This window comes from Procambarus clarkii, chromosome 83 (genome assembly GCF_040958095.1).
Source record: "Procambarus clarkii isolate CNS0578487 chromosome 83, FALCON_Pclarkii_2.0, whole genome shotgun sequence".
In the NCBI taxonomy this organism is placed as follows: Eukaryota; Metazoa; Arthropoda; class Malacostraca; order Decapoda; family Cambaridae; genus Procambarus; species Procambarus clarkii.
Window position 1 is genome coordinate 15,438,059 of NC_091232.1, and position 13,810 is coordinate 15,451,868.

General features: G+C 48.2%; 1 protein-coding gene across 1 annotated transcript in view; it reads left to right on the plus strand.

Annotated features, from left to right (window-relative positions):
- Positions 1 to 12,017, plus strand: part of LOC123768770 (innexin inx2) — a 36,174-nt gene extending 24,157 nt beyond the window's left edge. Inside the window, 4 exon segments of the mRNA XM_045759554.2 lie at positions 3,210 to 3,451; positions 5,302 to 5,520; positions 7,453 to 7,628; positions 8,148 to 12,017. Coding sequence (XP_045615510.2) covers positions 3,210 to 3,451; positions 5,302 to 5,520; positions 7,453 to 7,628; positions 8,148 to 8,230 — 720 coding nt within the window. The 3' untranslated portion in view covers positions 8,231 to 12,017.
- Positions 12,018 to 13,810: the final 1,793 nt, after the last annotated feature.

Sequence of the window (13,810 nt, forward strand, 5' to 3'; positions counted from 1 at the left end):
AGGATTAAGACAGAGGAGGACAGCTTGAGGCTTCAAGAAGACCTGGACAAGCTGCAGGAATGGTCGAACAAATGGATGTTAGAGTTTAACCCAAGCAAATGTAATGTAATGAAGATAGGAGTAGGAAGCAGGAGACCAGATACAAGGTATCACTTGGGAGATGAAATACTTCAAGAGTCAGAGAGAGAGAAAGACCTGGGGGTTGATATCACGCCAGACCTGTCCCCTGAAGCTCATATCAAGAGGATAACATCAGCAGCATATGCCAGGTTGGCTAACATAAGAACGGCCTTTAGAAACTTGTGTAAGGAATCTTTCAGAACATTATATACCACATATGTCAGACCAATCCTGGAGTATGCGGCTCCAGCATGGAGTCCATATCTAGTCAAGCATAAGAGTAAACTGGAAAAGGTTCAAAGGTTTGCCACCAGACTAGTACCCGAGCTGAGAGGTATGAGCTACGAGGAGAGACTACGGGAATTGAACCTCACTTCGTTGGAAGACAGAAGAGTTAGGGGGGACATGATCACCACATTCAAGATTCTCAAGGGAATCGACAGGGTTGATAAAGATAGGCTATTTAACACAAGGGGCACACGCACTAGGGGACACAGGTGGAAACTGAGTGCCCAAATGAGCCACAGAGATATTAGAAAGAACTTTTTTAGTGTCAGAGTAGTTGACAAATGGAATGCATTAGGAAGCAATGTGGTGGAGGCTGACTCCATACACAGTTTCAAGTGTAGATATGATAGAGCCCAGTAGGCTCAGGAACCTGTACACCTGTTGATTGACGGTTGAGAGGCGGGACCAAAGAGCCAGAGCTCAACCCCCGCAAGCACAACTAGGTAAGTACAACTAGGTGAGTACACACGCCCCAGGAAGCAGCCCGTGACAGCTGACTAACTCCAAGGTACCTATTTACTGCTAGGTAACTGGGGCATTCAAGGAGAAAGAAACTTTGCCCAATGGTTTCTGCCTGGTGCGGGAATCCAACCCGCGCCACAGAATTACGAGTCCTGCGCTCATTCTGCCAGGCTACCAGGCCCCTATCTGTGTGGGGCAGGGCCGGTGCTTGTCACCCTGAAGGACTCTTGGGGCACCCCAATCATCTTCCTGTTTGCGTTTCTTTGCCGCGAGACATTAGTTTCAGCGATTGGCGTCACTCGTTTCATGGTTAGGTTTGGCGATTCACCTTTTCCGGGCTTCTCGATTAACCCTTCACGTGTACGCCGGGGAGCATCCGATCCCGCGATCGTCGTCGCTCCTACATCAACAACAATAACAACTTCCATTTGAGATATATACAAGAGTTGTTACATTCTTGTAGAGCCACTAGTACGCGTAGCGTTTCGGGCAAGTCCTTAATCCTATGGTCCCTGGAATACGATCCCCTGCCACGAAGAATCGTTTTTTCATCCAAGTACACATTTTACTGTTGAGTTAAACAGAGGCTACAGTTAAGGAATTGCGCCCAGTAAATCCTCCCCGGCCAGGATACGAACCCATGACATAGCGCTCACGGAACGCCAGGCGAGTGTTCTACCACTACACCACGGAGACTGCTGTATTTCTTTTTCACGGAGACCATTTTCTACTAAGTATCAACACAAGACAGAACACGAAACAATGGGTATAAATTGGATAAGTATAGATTGTTGACCAATCCACACTAAAAAGTGAAGGGACAACGACGTTTTGGTTCGTCCTGGACCATTCTCACAATCGACTTGAGAATGGTCCAGGACGGACCGAAACGTCGTCGTCCCTTAATTTTCTAGTGTGTGGCCACGTTATTGTGACTCATCGCCCGCCAGTATAGATTTAGAAAAAACCTGGGTAAATACTGGTTCGGTAACAGGGTTGTTGATTTGTGGAACCAATTACCGCGTAACGTGGTGGAGGTGGGGTCCCTTGATCGTGTCAAGCGTGGGTTTAGACATGTAAGTGTAGATGGAGTGGGATTGGGTAGTTATAAATAAGAGCTGCCTCGTATGGGCCATTAGGCCTTATACAGTTATCTTTTTGCTTATGTTCGTAAGTACGAAAATTTTTGGTTTTAATTAACGCACACGAGCGTTGTTGTTGTGTTAGATTCAGCTACTTGGACTAAACGGTCCAAGTAGCACGGGCTATGGTGAGCCCATACAGGAGTTGCCGGGCACAGGAGCGGGGCTGTTATTGCCTACGAGCGAAAAGCGACGTTCTATGTTGGAGGACAGGTTGCCAGATGGAGGAACGATAGCAGCGAGGAGCAGTCGCTTCCCTCGTGCTCTTTATGCGACACATGTGGCGCCACCACCCGAGCAGAATACATACTATTAGAATGTGTGAGAGGAATGTGTTGTGTAAGAGGGGGTCGCCTCTATGTATCCAGATTGTGTAGCTCCTGTGCCTGTACCACCTGGATATACAACGGTAAGTATCTTTATGCAATGTATAGAATACAATATACAACGTATAGAGCACAATGTACAACAAATAGAGAACAATATACAATGCACAGAGAATATTATACACTATAGAGAACAATATTCAACATATAGGGAATACAATACAACGTATAGCGCACACTATTCAACGTATAAGGACCAAAATATAACGAACAAAATATACAACGAAAACAGGAGCTCCGTAAATCTATGGCCGGATAACTGAGCCACACGTCCAGACGCTGAACACGCTTGGCTATCGGAATTCAAACTACTTAAGCATCTTATCTTAACCGGTTCCTAGGCCCGGTGAGCCCACAACACAACGAACACAGAGAGGAAACACTTCCACGGAAGTCTCAGAATACAATTACAGATACAGAGCGTACAATACAAATACAGAGAAATAGTAGACCAAGAACATTGCTGTAGTGGGGCCTCGTAGCCTGGTGGATAGCGCGCAGGGCTCGTAATTCTGTGGCGCGGGTTCGATTCCCGCACGAGGCAGAAACAAATGGGCAAAGTTTCTTTCACCCTTAATGCCCCTGTTACCTTAGCAGTAAATAGGTACCTGGGAGTTAGTCAGCTGTCACGGGTTGCTTCCTGGGGGTGGAGGCCTGGTCGAGGGCCGGGCCGCGGGGACACTAAAGCCCCGAAATCATCTCAAGATAACCTCAAGATAGTGTAGAAGCACGGTACTTCCTTCACTAAATGACTCCTCCCCTACAGCCTGGCCACGGTCAGGCCACATTCACAATACAGTTCCGTCCGTAGGCTGGGATGTTCTACGTGCCTCGCTTCATCTGGAAGCGGCTAGAGGGAGGCCGTGTGAGCGGCCTGGTCGCCGAGCTCAACCTGCCTGCCCTGAGCCACGACCGCAGGAGAGAGAGGACCAAGTTTGTGATTGAGTACTTCGACCATTACTTCCACCACCACAACGTCTACGCCTACCAGTTCTTCCTGTGCGAGCTACTCAACTTCGTCAACGTCGTCGGCCAGATGTACTTCACTGACAAGTAAGACGACAATCTTCCATTTCCGTTTTTTCTATTCAGTAATCTAAACAATATGATTTTTTAAAATTTACTTCTAAAGAAATATATGTATGTACTAAAGGGAGTACCCGGGGCTGCATGGGTGATGGAGGCCATATCTTCACTACACACCTTCTTAATCACTGCAATAATCATCAGTACTCACTACCTTCATCACTGTAATAATCATCAGAGCTCACTACCTGCATCACTGTAATAATCATCAGTACTCACTACCTTCATCACTGTAATAATCATCAGTACTCACTACCTTCATCACTGTAATAATCATCAGAGCTCACTACCTGCATCACTGTAATAATCATCAGAGCTCACTACCTGCATCACTGTAATAATCATCAGAGCTCACTACCTTCATCACTGTAATAATCATCAGAGCTCACTACCTTCATCACTGTAATAATCATCAGAGCTCACTACCTGCATCACTGTAATAATCATCAGAGCTCACTACCTGCATCACTGTAATAATCATCAGAGCTCACTACCTGCATCACTGTAATAATCATCAGAGCTCACTACCTTCATCACTGTAATAATCATCAGAGCTCACTACCTTCATCACTGTAATAATCATCAGAGCTCACTACCTTCATCACTGTAATAATCATCAGTACTCACTACCTTCATCACTGTAATAATCATCAGAGCTCACTACCTTCATCACTGTAATAATCATCAGAGCTCACTACCTGCATCACTGTAATAATCATCAGTACTCACTACCTTCATCACTGTAATAATCATCAGAGCTCACTACCTTCATCACTGTAATAATCATCAGAGCTCACTACCTTCATCACTGTAATAATCATCAGAGCTCACTACCTTCATCACTGTAATAATCATCAGTACTCACTACCTTCATCACTGTAATAATCATCAGAGCTCACTACCTTCATCACTGTAATAATCATCAGAGCTCACTACATTCATCATTTTAGCCATAATAAAACCTAGAGTTATCTACTTTGTACCTACTGAACTTGGAACAAAAATTCATATTTCTTGTAAATATTAAGAAAGTTCACATCACACTCAACTTTCTTGCTTTGTGGTAGTTCTTCTAAGGCATCCAGATCTGTTCGAAGTTCGTAACGTTCGCAGCGTAACGTTGGATGTGTGGGAAACGCATCCAAAACCAATCCTTGAACACCATACCAGTGTACATATGTGTCTCTCTCACCGCACAGGTTTGCCTCTGAGGCAAACTGCCTTCTCTGGTTATCTTGAGGTTATCTTGAGATGATTTCGGGGCTTTTACTGTCCCCGCGGCCAGGTCCTCGACCAGGCCTCCACCCCCAGGAAGCAGCCCGTGACAGCTGACTAACACCCAGGAACCTATTTTACTGCTAGGTAACAGGGGCATAGGGTGAAAGAAACTCTGCCCATTGTTTCTCGCCGGCGCCTGGGATAGAACCCAGGACCACAGGATCACAAGTCCCGCGTGCTGTCCGCTCGGCCGACCGGCTCTGGTGTTAGGGTTCACTGTAAAGAAATGGCCAACTCCCTTCCCCCTTTCACTTACGGGTATTTCACTGTTCTGTTCTGACTTATAGTTCACATCGACTAAATCTCAACAACTTGGAATCTATCCTGAGTTGAACAACTCTGAGTCCTCAGCTCAATTGTTCACACTCTGAGTTACGTTTTCTCGAATTATGCTCGTAGGTCTTTCCATGTTTAAATTTCTTTGTTGTATTTAATATTTTTTGTATATTTCCATTTAAGTCAAAATTGTCTTTGTCTTTTTAATTGGTTGTTTAATTGCTAAATGTGTTCAAGCAACTTCAAGAATTCACTTTATTCAGGTTCTTGGGGTTTGGGTTCGCCAAGTATGGACCGAGGGTCTTAAGCTATACCCAAGACTCAATGAAAGGTGTGGATCCCATGGAGGAGATCTTCCCCAAGGTGGCCAAGTGCACCTTCCACAACTTCGGTCCATCAGGGACCATCATGCGACACGACGCTCTCTGTGTCCTCCCGCTCAACATCCTCAACCAGAAGATCTTCGTCTTTCTCTGGTTCTGGTGAGTGGCGTTCTGTTCGTGTGCTTCTGATGGGTTGTTTAGGCTTATTTTGGTGTGCAAGGCTGAGGTTGAGTTAATGGGGCAGGAATTACAGTTATGTGATATGCGTTGTAATTTTATTTGGTTTTTATGTATTCTAACCAGTTAGCTGTTTGTAAATGGTGGCTGGGAAGTGATGCCTTAATTTTCTGTGTGCTTCATGGAGACGCTTACAGACAAGTGCTGTAATGCTGAGGATCTGGTGAGCTGTACACCTGTAACGTATCGGAAACTGAGAAGGAAAGGAAATAAATAATGAAGTAATGGGTTAGGATTTGTGGTGAGGGAGGTAGAGAGGTGGAAGGGAGGTGGGAGGGAGGTGGGAGGAGTACAGGAAGGAGTCTGTTAGTAGCGAGGAGTGTGGTCAGGTGAAAGGGAAAGTTTGAAAAGAAAGGAGGGAGAGACTGAGAATACGGAGGGAAGTAGAAAGGAGAAGTAGAAGGTAGAAAGGGCTGCCACCATCCATTTTAAACACAGTACATGCAAGACAAGGAATGAAACTTGTCTGTATCACAAAATTATCAAAGATGTTGTCAGAGGTTAGCATGTATCAACTAGAATGCAAGAATCTTTAAGTCAATGAACTCAGAGTGCTCCACACTCTAACTTGCAATATATCAGAAAATCCAAGATCTAGGGAACACAATTAAAGTCAGATTAAAAAGTAAGTTAATCAAGTATATATTTAACATGATGAGTATCATAATTCAAGAAATCGAACCTAATGTTATCTATGTCAGGATAAATGTACAATGTGAGTCACCACACAAGACACTGAGAACACTACGGCTGTCTGCCCCTGAAAATCACAAAACACCTTCAGTGGGACCACAACAAATTTGTCACCTTACAGTTCAACTCACCAAGTGTCTGAGCCAAAGTTGGATAGAGAGGAGGTGGAGGGGGGTGAGAGGCAGAGTCCCCCCGTCCGGCCGACAGCCTGGTCTCGGCTGCAGTTCAATCGTCCAGCCTCGCTGTCTGCTCTGTTCTCTGGTGATGCTCTATGCTCTCGAATGTACAGTTCCCTGGGTATTTATGGGGGGACCCTGGAGCTAACTATCCCTACTAAGTAAATAACCTCAGGCCATCTACCTACCACGCCTGGACAGCGACTTGTTTGATGAAGACACCACCAATCGTCTGCAATTATCAACTTCGCAGAAGGTCAATTCACACGACCTTACTCCTGGTCAACTTGTAGTCATTAACACTCTAGAGGTGTGACTTTTTAATTACTACAGGGCGACAGTCTGGCGCCTCAAATCCTGTCTGACTGACTAATGTTGTATGTAACAAAATATAATTCAACTAAACACCTTTATAGTGTTACTCACTGATCCATTCGTGGAATATTTAATAGATGTTGATTATTTGACTGAGTCATATAAATGCCAACTAATGCATCTAATTATCTGCTAAAAGCCTAAAGTTTAAATTTCAGGAGACTTGATTCAACTTGAAACAACAAGCAGTAAATACATTTAAGTCTCAACAATGTTAAAGGTTATTAAGGTATGATCAGCGAGAGGGATCAGACAGTATAACTAGGTATCTTGAGGTTATCTTGAGATCTTGAGATGATTTCGGGGCTTTAGTGTCCCCGCGGCACGGTCCTCGACCAGGCCTCCACCCCCAGGAAGCAGCCCGTGACAGCTGACTAACTCCCAGGTACCTATTTACTGCTAGGTAACAGGGGCATAGGGTGAAAGAAACTTTGCCCATTTGTTTCTGCCTCGTGCGGGAATCGAACCCGCGCCACAGAATTACGAGTCCTGCGCGCTATCCACCAGGCTACGAGCCCCCCTCAAAGGTATGCTTCAAGGAGCGAGAGGTCATGTATATTCTGCTACAGAGCCGTGACCCTGAGCTTTAAGCTTGGTGTGTGTGTTGCAGGTTTGTGACTGTGGCCGTCATCTCGACTCTGGGGCTCGTCTACCGCCTGGCCACCTTCACCCCCACCGTCCGCCACATGCTCCTGCGTAGTCGCTCGCGCCTGGCCTCCTCAGAGAAGGTGAAGGCTATATCACAAAGGTGTTACATAGGTGACTGGTTCATCCTCTACATGATAGGTACGTGAAGCGTCTCGCCTGTATAAGGTGTTTCAGGCGTCATCACACCTGACTACTTCTTGAATAACTTACCCAAAAGTTATCATTTACTTCTCATGTTTACGATTCAATGTGCTTCTCGAGATTAATTTAAGCTGAAGGATTCAGGGAAGTGAACCTTAAAATCTAGGAACATATACAATTTATCGAAATTCTGTAAGTAGATGAATGTTAGCAGCTGCTGTATTATATAGTTATTATATAAAGGTAAACAAATCCTCGAATATTACTAAATAACATTTACTTCTGTAAATGAAAGTAATTATAACCTACTTCTTTGTAGTCACACATTTGTCTAATAAATATTGCTTACCTCTCACTAGTCACATATGTTTGTGTAATATATATAACTAACATGTCAGCAGCCACATGTTTGTGTAATATATATAACTTGCCTCTCTGTAGTAACATGTTTGTGTCATAATTATAGCTGACCTCTCTGTAGTTGTGTCTATTAATGTTAAATGTTTTACCTTTCAGCTAAGAACATGGATCCGTTTACCTTTAAGGACTTCATTAACGACATAACGCCGACCATAGTGGACAAGGAACACGCCTCCTAGTATTGTGTCTCCCATATGGTGGTTCCACCATACATGCTTCCCTATGGTGGACCCACCATACATGCTTCCCTATGGTGGACCCACCATACATGCTTCCCTATGGTGGACCCACCATACATGCTTGCCTATGGTGGACCCACCATACCGAATTTCCTATAGTGGCACCACCATAACGACTTTCCTATGGTGGTACCACCATTCTTCCTTCACCATAGTGGCCCCACCTTATCTGCTTCTCCATGGTAGACCCACCATATAGGCTTCCCAGTGGTATCACCATCGTACAAGCTTCCCTATAGTGGACCTACCTTACCTCCTTTCCACTGGCGGCGTCATAATGTCTTTACTCCTAAAGGGGCCTCACCATACCTTCCATGGTGAGGCCTCACACTATGGTGACCCCAGTATACCTACTACACCATGGTGGGTACACCATACCTACTACACCATGGTGGGTACACCATACCTACTACACCATGGTGGGTACACCATACCTACTACACCATGGTGGGTACACCATACCTACTATACCATGGTGGGTACACCATACCTACTACACCATGGTGGGCACACCATACCTACTACACCATGGTGGGCACACCATACCTACTACACCATGGTGGGCACACCATACCTCCCTTACCATGGGACCTGAATAATCCGGCTTCAACCTATTGGCTCCACAATACCCTCCACAGTGCACCATAATGGCCCCATTATACGGGCATCACCACACCGGCCACACCATGAGTGGACGTGCCAGTTCCTACTTAACCATTAATAGTATCTAACTACTATTTCACTGCGGCTTCTCCACCGTGCCCATGTTACCATGGTGCCTTGCCATAACTATACTATGTATTCCCCAAAGTGTTTCATAATCACTGCTGTCGAACTCTGGTTAATTTCCCAAAACTTCAAGTCTATTGTTGCTGTGTTTAAGCCAGACAGCTATTGGTAACCACTCACAGCCGCCTGATGTGCTACCATGAGAGGTGCACTGTTGGTGTTGCTCAAAAGTGACATTTCACCTGTGTGACGCCTCATCATGGCTGACATACTACTCATTCCCCATTATGGCTGACACACCTTGGTACCATCATCATGGCTGACACACCATGGCTGACACACCATGGCTGCTTCATCATGGCAACACTTGCGTTAGACTTTTTACCTAACTTATCTCTCACATCACTGACGATCCACCATGTCTATTGCACTTCTGATGCCCCATCATGCTCACCATGGCTGATACTCCTCTGCTACCCCACCATGGCTGATACTCCTCTGCTGCCCCACCATGGCTGGTACCCCCTCTGCTGCCCCACCATGGCTGATACCCCCTTGCTGCCCCACCATGGTTGATACCCTCCTGCTGCCCCACCATGGCTGATACTCCTCTGCTGCCCCACCATGGCTGATACCCCCTTGCTGCCCCACCATGGTTGATACCCTCCTGCTGCCCCACCATGGCTGATACTCCTCTGCTGCCCCACCATGGCTGATACTCCTCTGCTGCCCCACCATGGCTGATACTCCTCTGCTGCCCCACCATGGCTGATACTCCTCTGCTGCCCCACCATGGCTGATACTCTTCTGCTGCCCCACCATAGCTGATACCCCTCTGCTGCCTCACCAAGGCTGATACCCCCCTGCTGCCCCACCATGGCTGATATTCTTCTGCTGCCCCACCATGGCTGGTACCCACTCTGCTGCCCCACCATGGCTGGTACCCACTCTGCTGCCCCACCATGGCTGATACCCCTCTGCTGCCCCACCATGGCTGATACCCCCCCCCGGCTGCCCCACCATGGCTGATACCCCCCCCCCCCCCCCCGGCTGCCCCACCATGGCTGGTATCGTTCTGCTGCCCCACCATGGCTGGTTCTCCTCTGCTGCCCCACAATAGCTGGTACCCCTCTGCTGCCCCACCATGGCTGGTACCCACCTGCTGCCCCACCATGGCTGGTACCCACCTGCTACCCCACCATGGCTGGTACCCCTCTGCTGCCCCACCATGGCTGGTACCCACCTGCTGCCCCACCTTGGCTGGTACCCCTCGGCTGCCTCACCATGGCTGGTACCCCTCTGCTGCCCCACAATGGCTGGTACCCCTCTGCTGCCCCACCATGGCTGATATCACCTGCTGCCCCACCATGGCTGATACCCCCCTGCTGCCCCACCATGGCTGGTTCCCACCTGCTACCCCACCATGGCTGGTACCCCTCGGCTGCCCCACCATGGCTGGTACCCCTCTGCTGCCCCACAATGGCTGGTACCCCTCTGCTGCCCCACCATGGCTGTACCCACCTGCTGCCCCACCATGGTTGGTACCTCTCTGCTGTCCCACCATGGCTGATATCACCTGCTGCTCCACCATGGCTGGTACCCCTCTGCTCCCCCACCATGGCTGGTACCCCTCTGCTGCCCCACCATGGCTGGTACCCCTCTGCTGCCCCCACCATGGCTGATACCCCTCTGCTGCCCCACCATGGCTGGTACCCCTCTGCTGCCCCAGTATGGCTGATGCCCACCTGCTGCCCCACCATGGCTAATACCCTCCTGCTGCCCCACCATGGCTGATACCCTCCTGCTGCCCCACCATGGCTGATACCCCCCTTTTGCCCCACCATGGCTGGTACCCCTCTGCTGCCCCACCATGCCTGGTACCCACCTGCTGCCCCACAATAGCTGATACCCACCTGCTGCCCCACCATGCCTGGTACCCACCTGCTGCCCCACAATAGCTGATACCCACCTGCTGCCCCACCATGTTTGCTCTTCAGAGAGTACTCAACCATGGTATATTCCCTGTACTGCCCAACCATGGCCACGAGGCCAACTGGCCGCTCCACCATAACTCAGAACCCCCTTGTTGAACCCTTGAACCCTCAACAGCTGGGCTCTAACATCAGCATAACTACAATAGTTCTAAAAGGAATCGTCATTTGGAGGCATTCTTAAGTGGCTCAAGGTAGACTGAATCAGCCCTCTAATGCCCACTACCAGTCCCTCATACTCTAATGCCCACTACCAGTCCCTCATACTCTAATGCCCACTACCAGTCCCTCATACTCTAATGCCCACTACCAGTCCCTCATACTCTAATGCCCACTACCAGTCCCTCATACTCTAATGCCCACTACCAGTCCCTCATACTCTAATGCCCACTACCAGTCCCTCATACTCTAATGCCCACTACCAGTCCCTCATACTCTAATGCCCACTACCAGTCCCTCATACTCTAATGCCCACTACCAGTCCCTCATACTCTAATGCCCACTACCAGTCCCTCATACTCTAATGCCCACTACCAGTCCCTCATACTCTAATGCCCACTACCAGTCCCTCATACTCTAATGCCCACTACCAGTCCCTCATACTCTAATGCCCACTACCAGTCCCTCATACTCTAATGCCCACTACCAGTCCCTCATACTCTAATGCCCACTACCAGTCCCTCATATATCTCTTCACGCATTATTTTTAAGTAATTGTTCATTTTATAAATGAGTAATATATATTTATATTCACCAAAGATCGATGCCATCTATGACGCCATCTCAGAGTAACTGTATGTTAATGGCAGGAGAAAACTAATATGTAGTTAAGGTGTGTATGTTTATGTAGGAGTCTACATAATTATGTGGCGAAGGTGTGTATGTTTATGTAGGTGAGTTTACATAATATAGTGAAGGTGTGTATGTTTATGTAGGAGAGTCTACATAGTAATAATAATGTTTGAGTTCTCTGTGCTTATAGGCAATATAATATCTTCCGTGAAGAACTTTTGTATTAATATCCTAATGCCGTTGTTGAGCAGATAGACAGACAGACAGACAGACAGACAGACAGACAGACAGACAGACAGACAGACAGACAGACAGACAGACATACAGACAGACAGACAGACACACACAGACACAGACAGACAGACAGACAGACAGACAGACAGACAGACAGACAGACAGACAGACAGACAGACAGACAGACAGACACACACACACACACACAGACACAGACAGACAGACAGACAGACAGACAGACAGACAGACAGACAGACAGACAGACAGACAGACAGACACACACAGACACAGACAGACAGACACACACACACACACACACACACACACACACACACACACACACACACACACACACACACAGACAGACAGACACACACACAGACAGACAGACAAACTAATGACAAACAGAAGACGATCAGAGAGGAAATGCTCGTTTGTTCCCGCCCTTACAAAGTATAGGAAAAAAGTGTGTGGAATTGATAAGTAATTAGATAGAAGTCACTAATTCATTGATAAGTAAGATAAAAGAATTACAGTATAAGAGACGGAATATAGGGATGAAGAACGGAATAATACAGACCGGAAATAAATGTTAGGACGATGTTAAATGTTAACGTTTAAGGATATGTTAAGCGCAAAAGAGGGATTAGTAGACAGATAATGAGAGAATATGATAGAGAATGATGGAGGAGGGAGAAGGAAGCATAGACGGCAAGAAAAAATGACAACAACAACTTGTAAAAACCAAAAGTTTAATGAAACAATTAACTTTATTGAGACAAACAGGTGGTTAATGTCTGATTAGTATGAAAACTAGGTCGTCTGTGGGTCACGTGACCTCCAGGAGTGTGTGGCCTCCCGTCTCCCTAATGACGGGTACACGAGAGCCTCCCGTCTCCCTAATGACGGGTACACGAGGGCCTCCCGTCTCCCTAATGACGGGTACACGAGGGCCTCCCGTCTCCCTAATGACGGGTCCACGAGGGCCTCCCGTCTCCCTAATGACGGGTACACGAGGGCCTCCCGTCTCCCTAATGACGGGTACACGAGGGCCTCCCGTCTCCCTAATGACGGGTACACGAGGGCCTCCCGTCTCCCTAATGACGGGTACACGAGGGCCTCCCGTCTCCCTAATGACGGGTACACGAGGGCCTCCCGTCTCCCTAATGACGGGTACACGAGGGCCTCCCGTCTCCCTAATGACGGGTCCACGAGGGCCTCCCGTCCCCCTAATGACGGGTCCACGAGGGCCTCCCGTCTCCCTAATGACGGGTCCACGAGGGCCTCCCGTGTTCCTAATGACGGGTCCACGAGGGCCTCCCGTCTCCCTAATGACGGGTGCACGAGGGCCTCCCGTCTCCCTAATGACGGGTACACGAGGGCCTCCCGTCTCCCTAATGACAGGTACACGAGGGCCTCCCGTCTCCCTAATGACGGGTCCACGAGGGCCTCCCGTGTTCCTAATGACGGGTACACGAGGGCCTCCCGTCTCCCTAATGACGGGTACACGAGGGCCTCCCGTCCCCCTAATGACGGGTCCACGAGGGCCTCCCGTGTTCCTAATGACGGGTCCACGAGGGCCTCCCGTGTTCCTAATGACGGGTGCACGAGGGCCTCCCGTCTCCCTAATGACGTGTCCACGAGGGCCTCCCGTCCCCCTAATGACGGGTCCACGAGGGCCTCCCGTGTTCCTAATGACGGGTCCACGAGGGCCTCCCGTGTTCCTAATGACGGGTCCACGAGGGCCTCCCGTGTTCCTAATGACGGGTACACG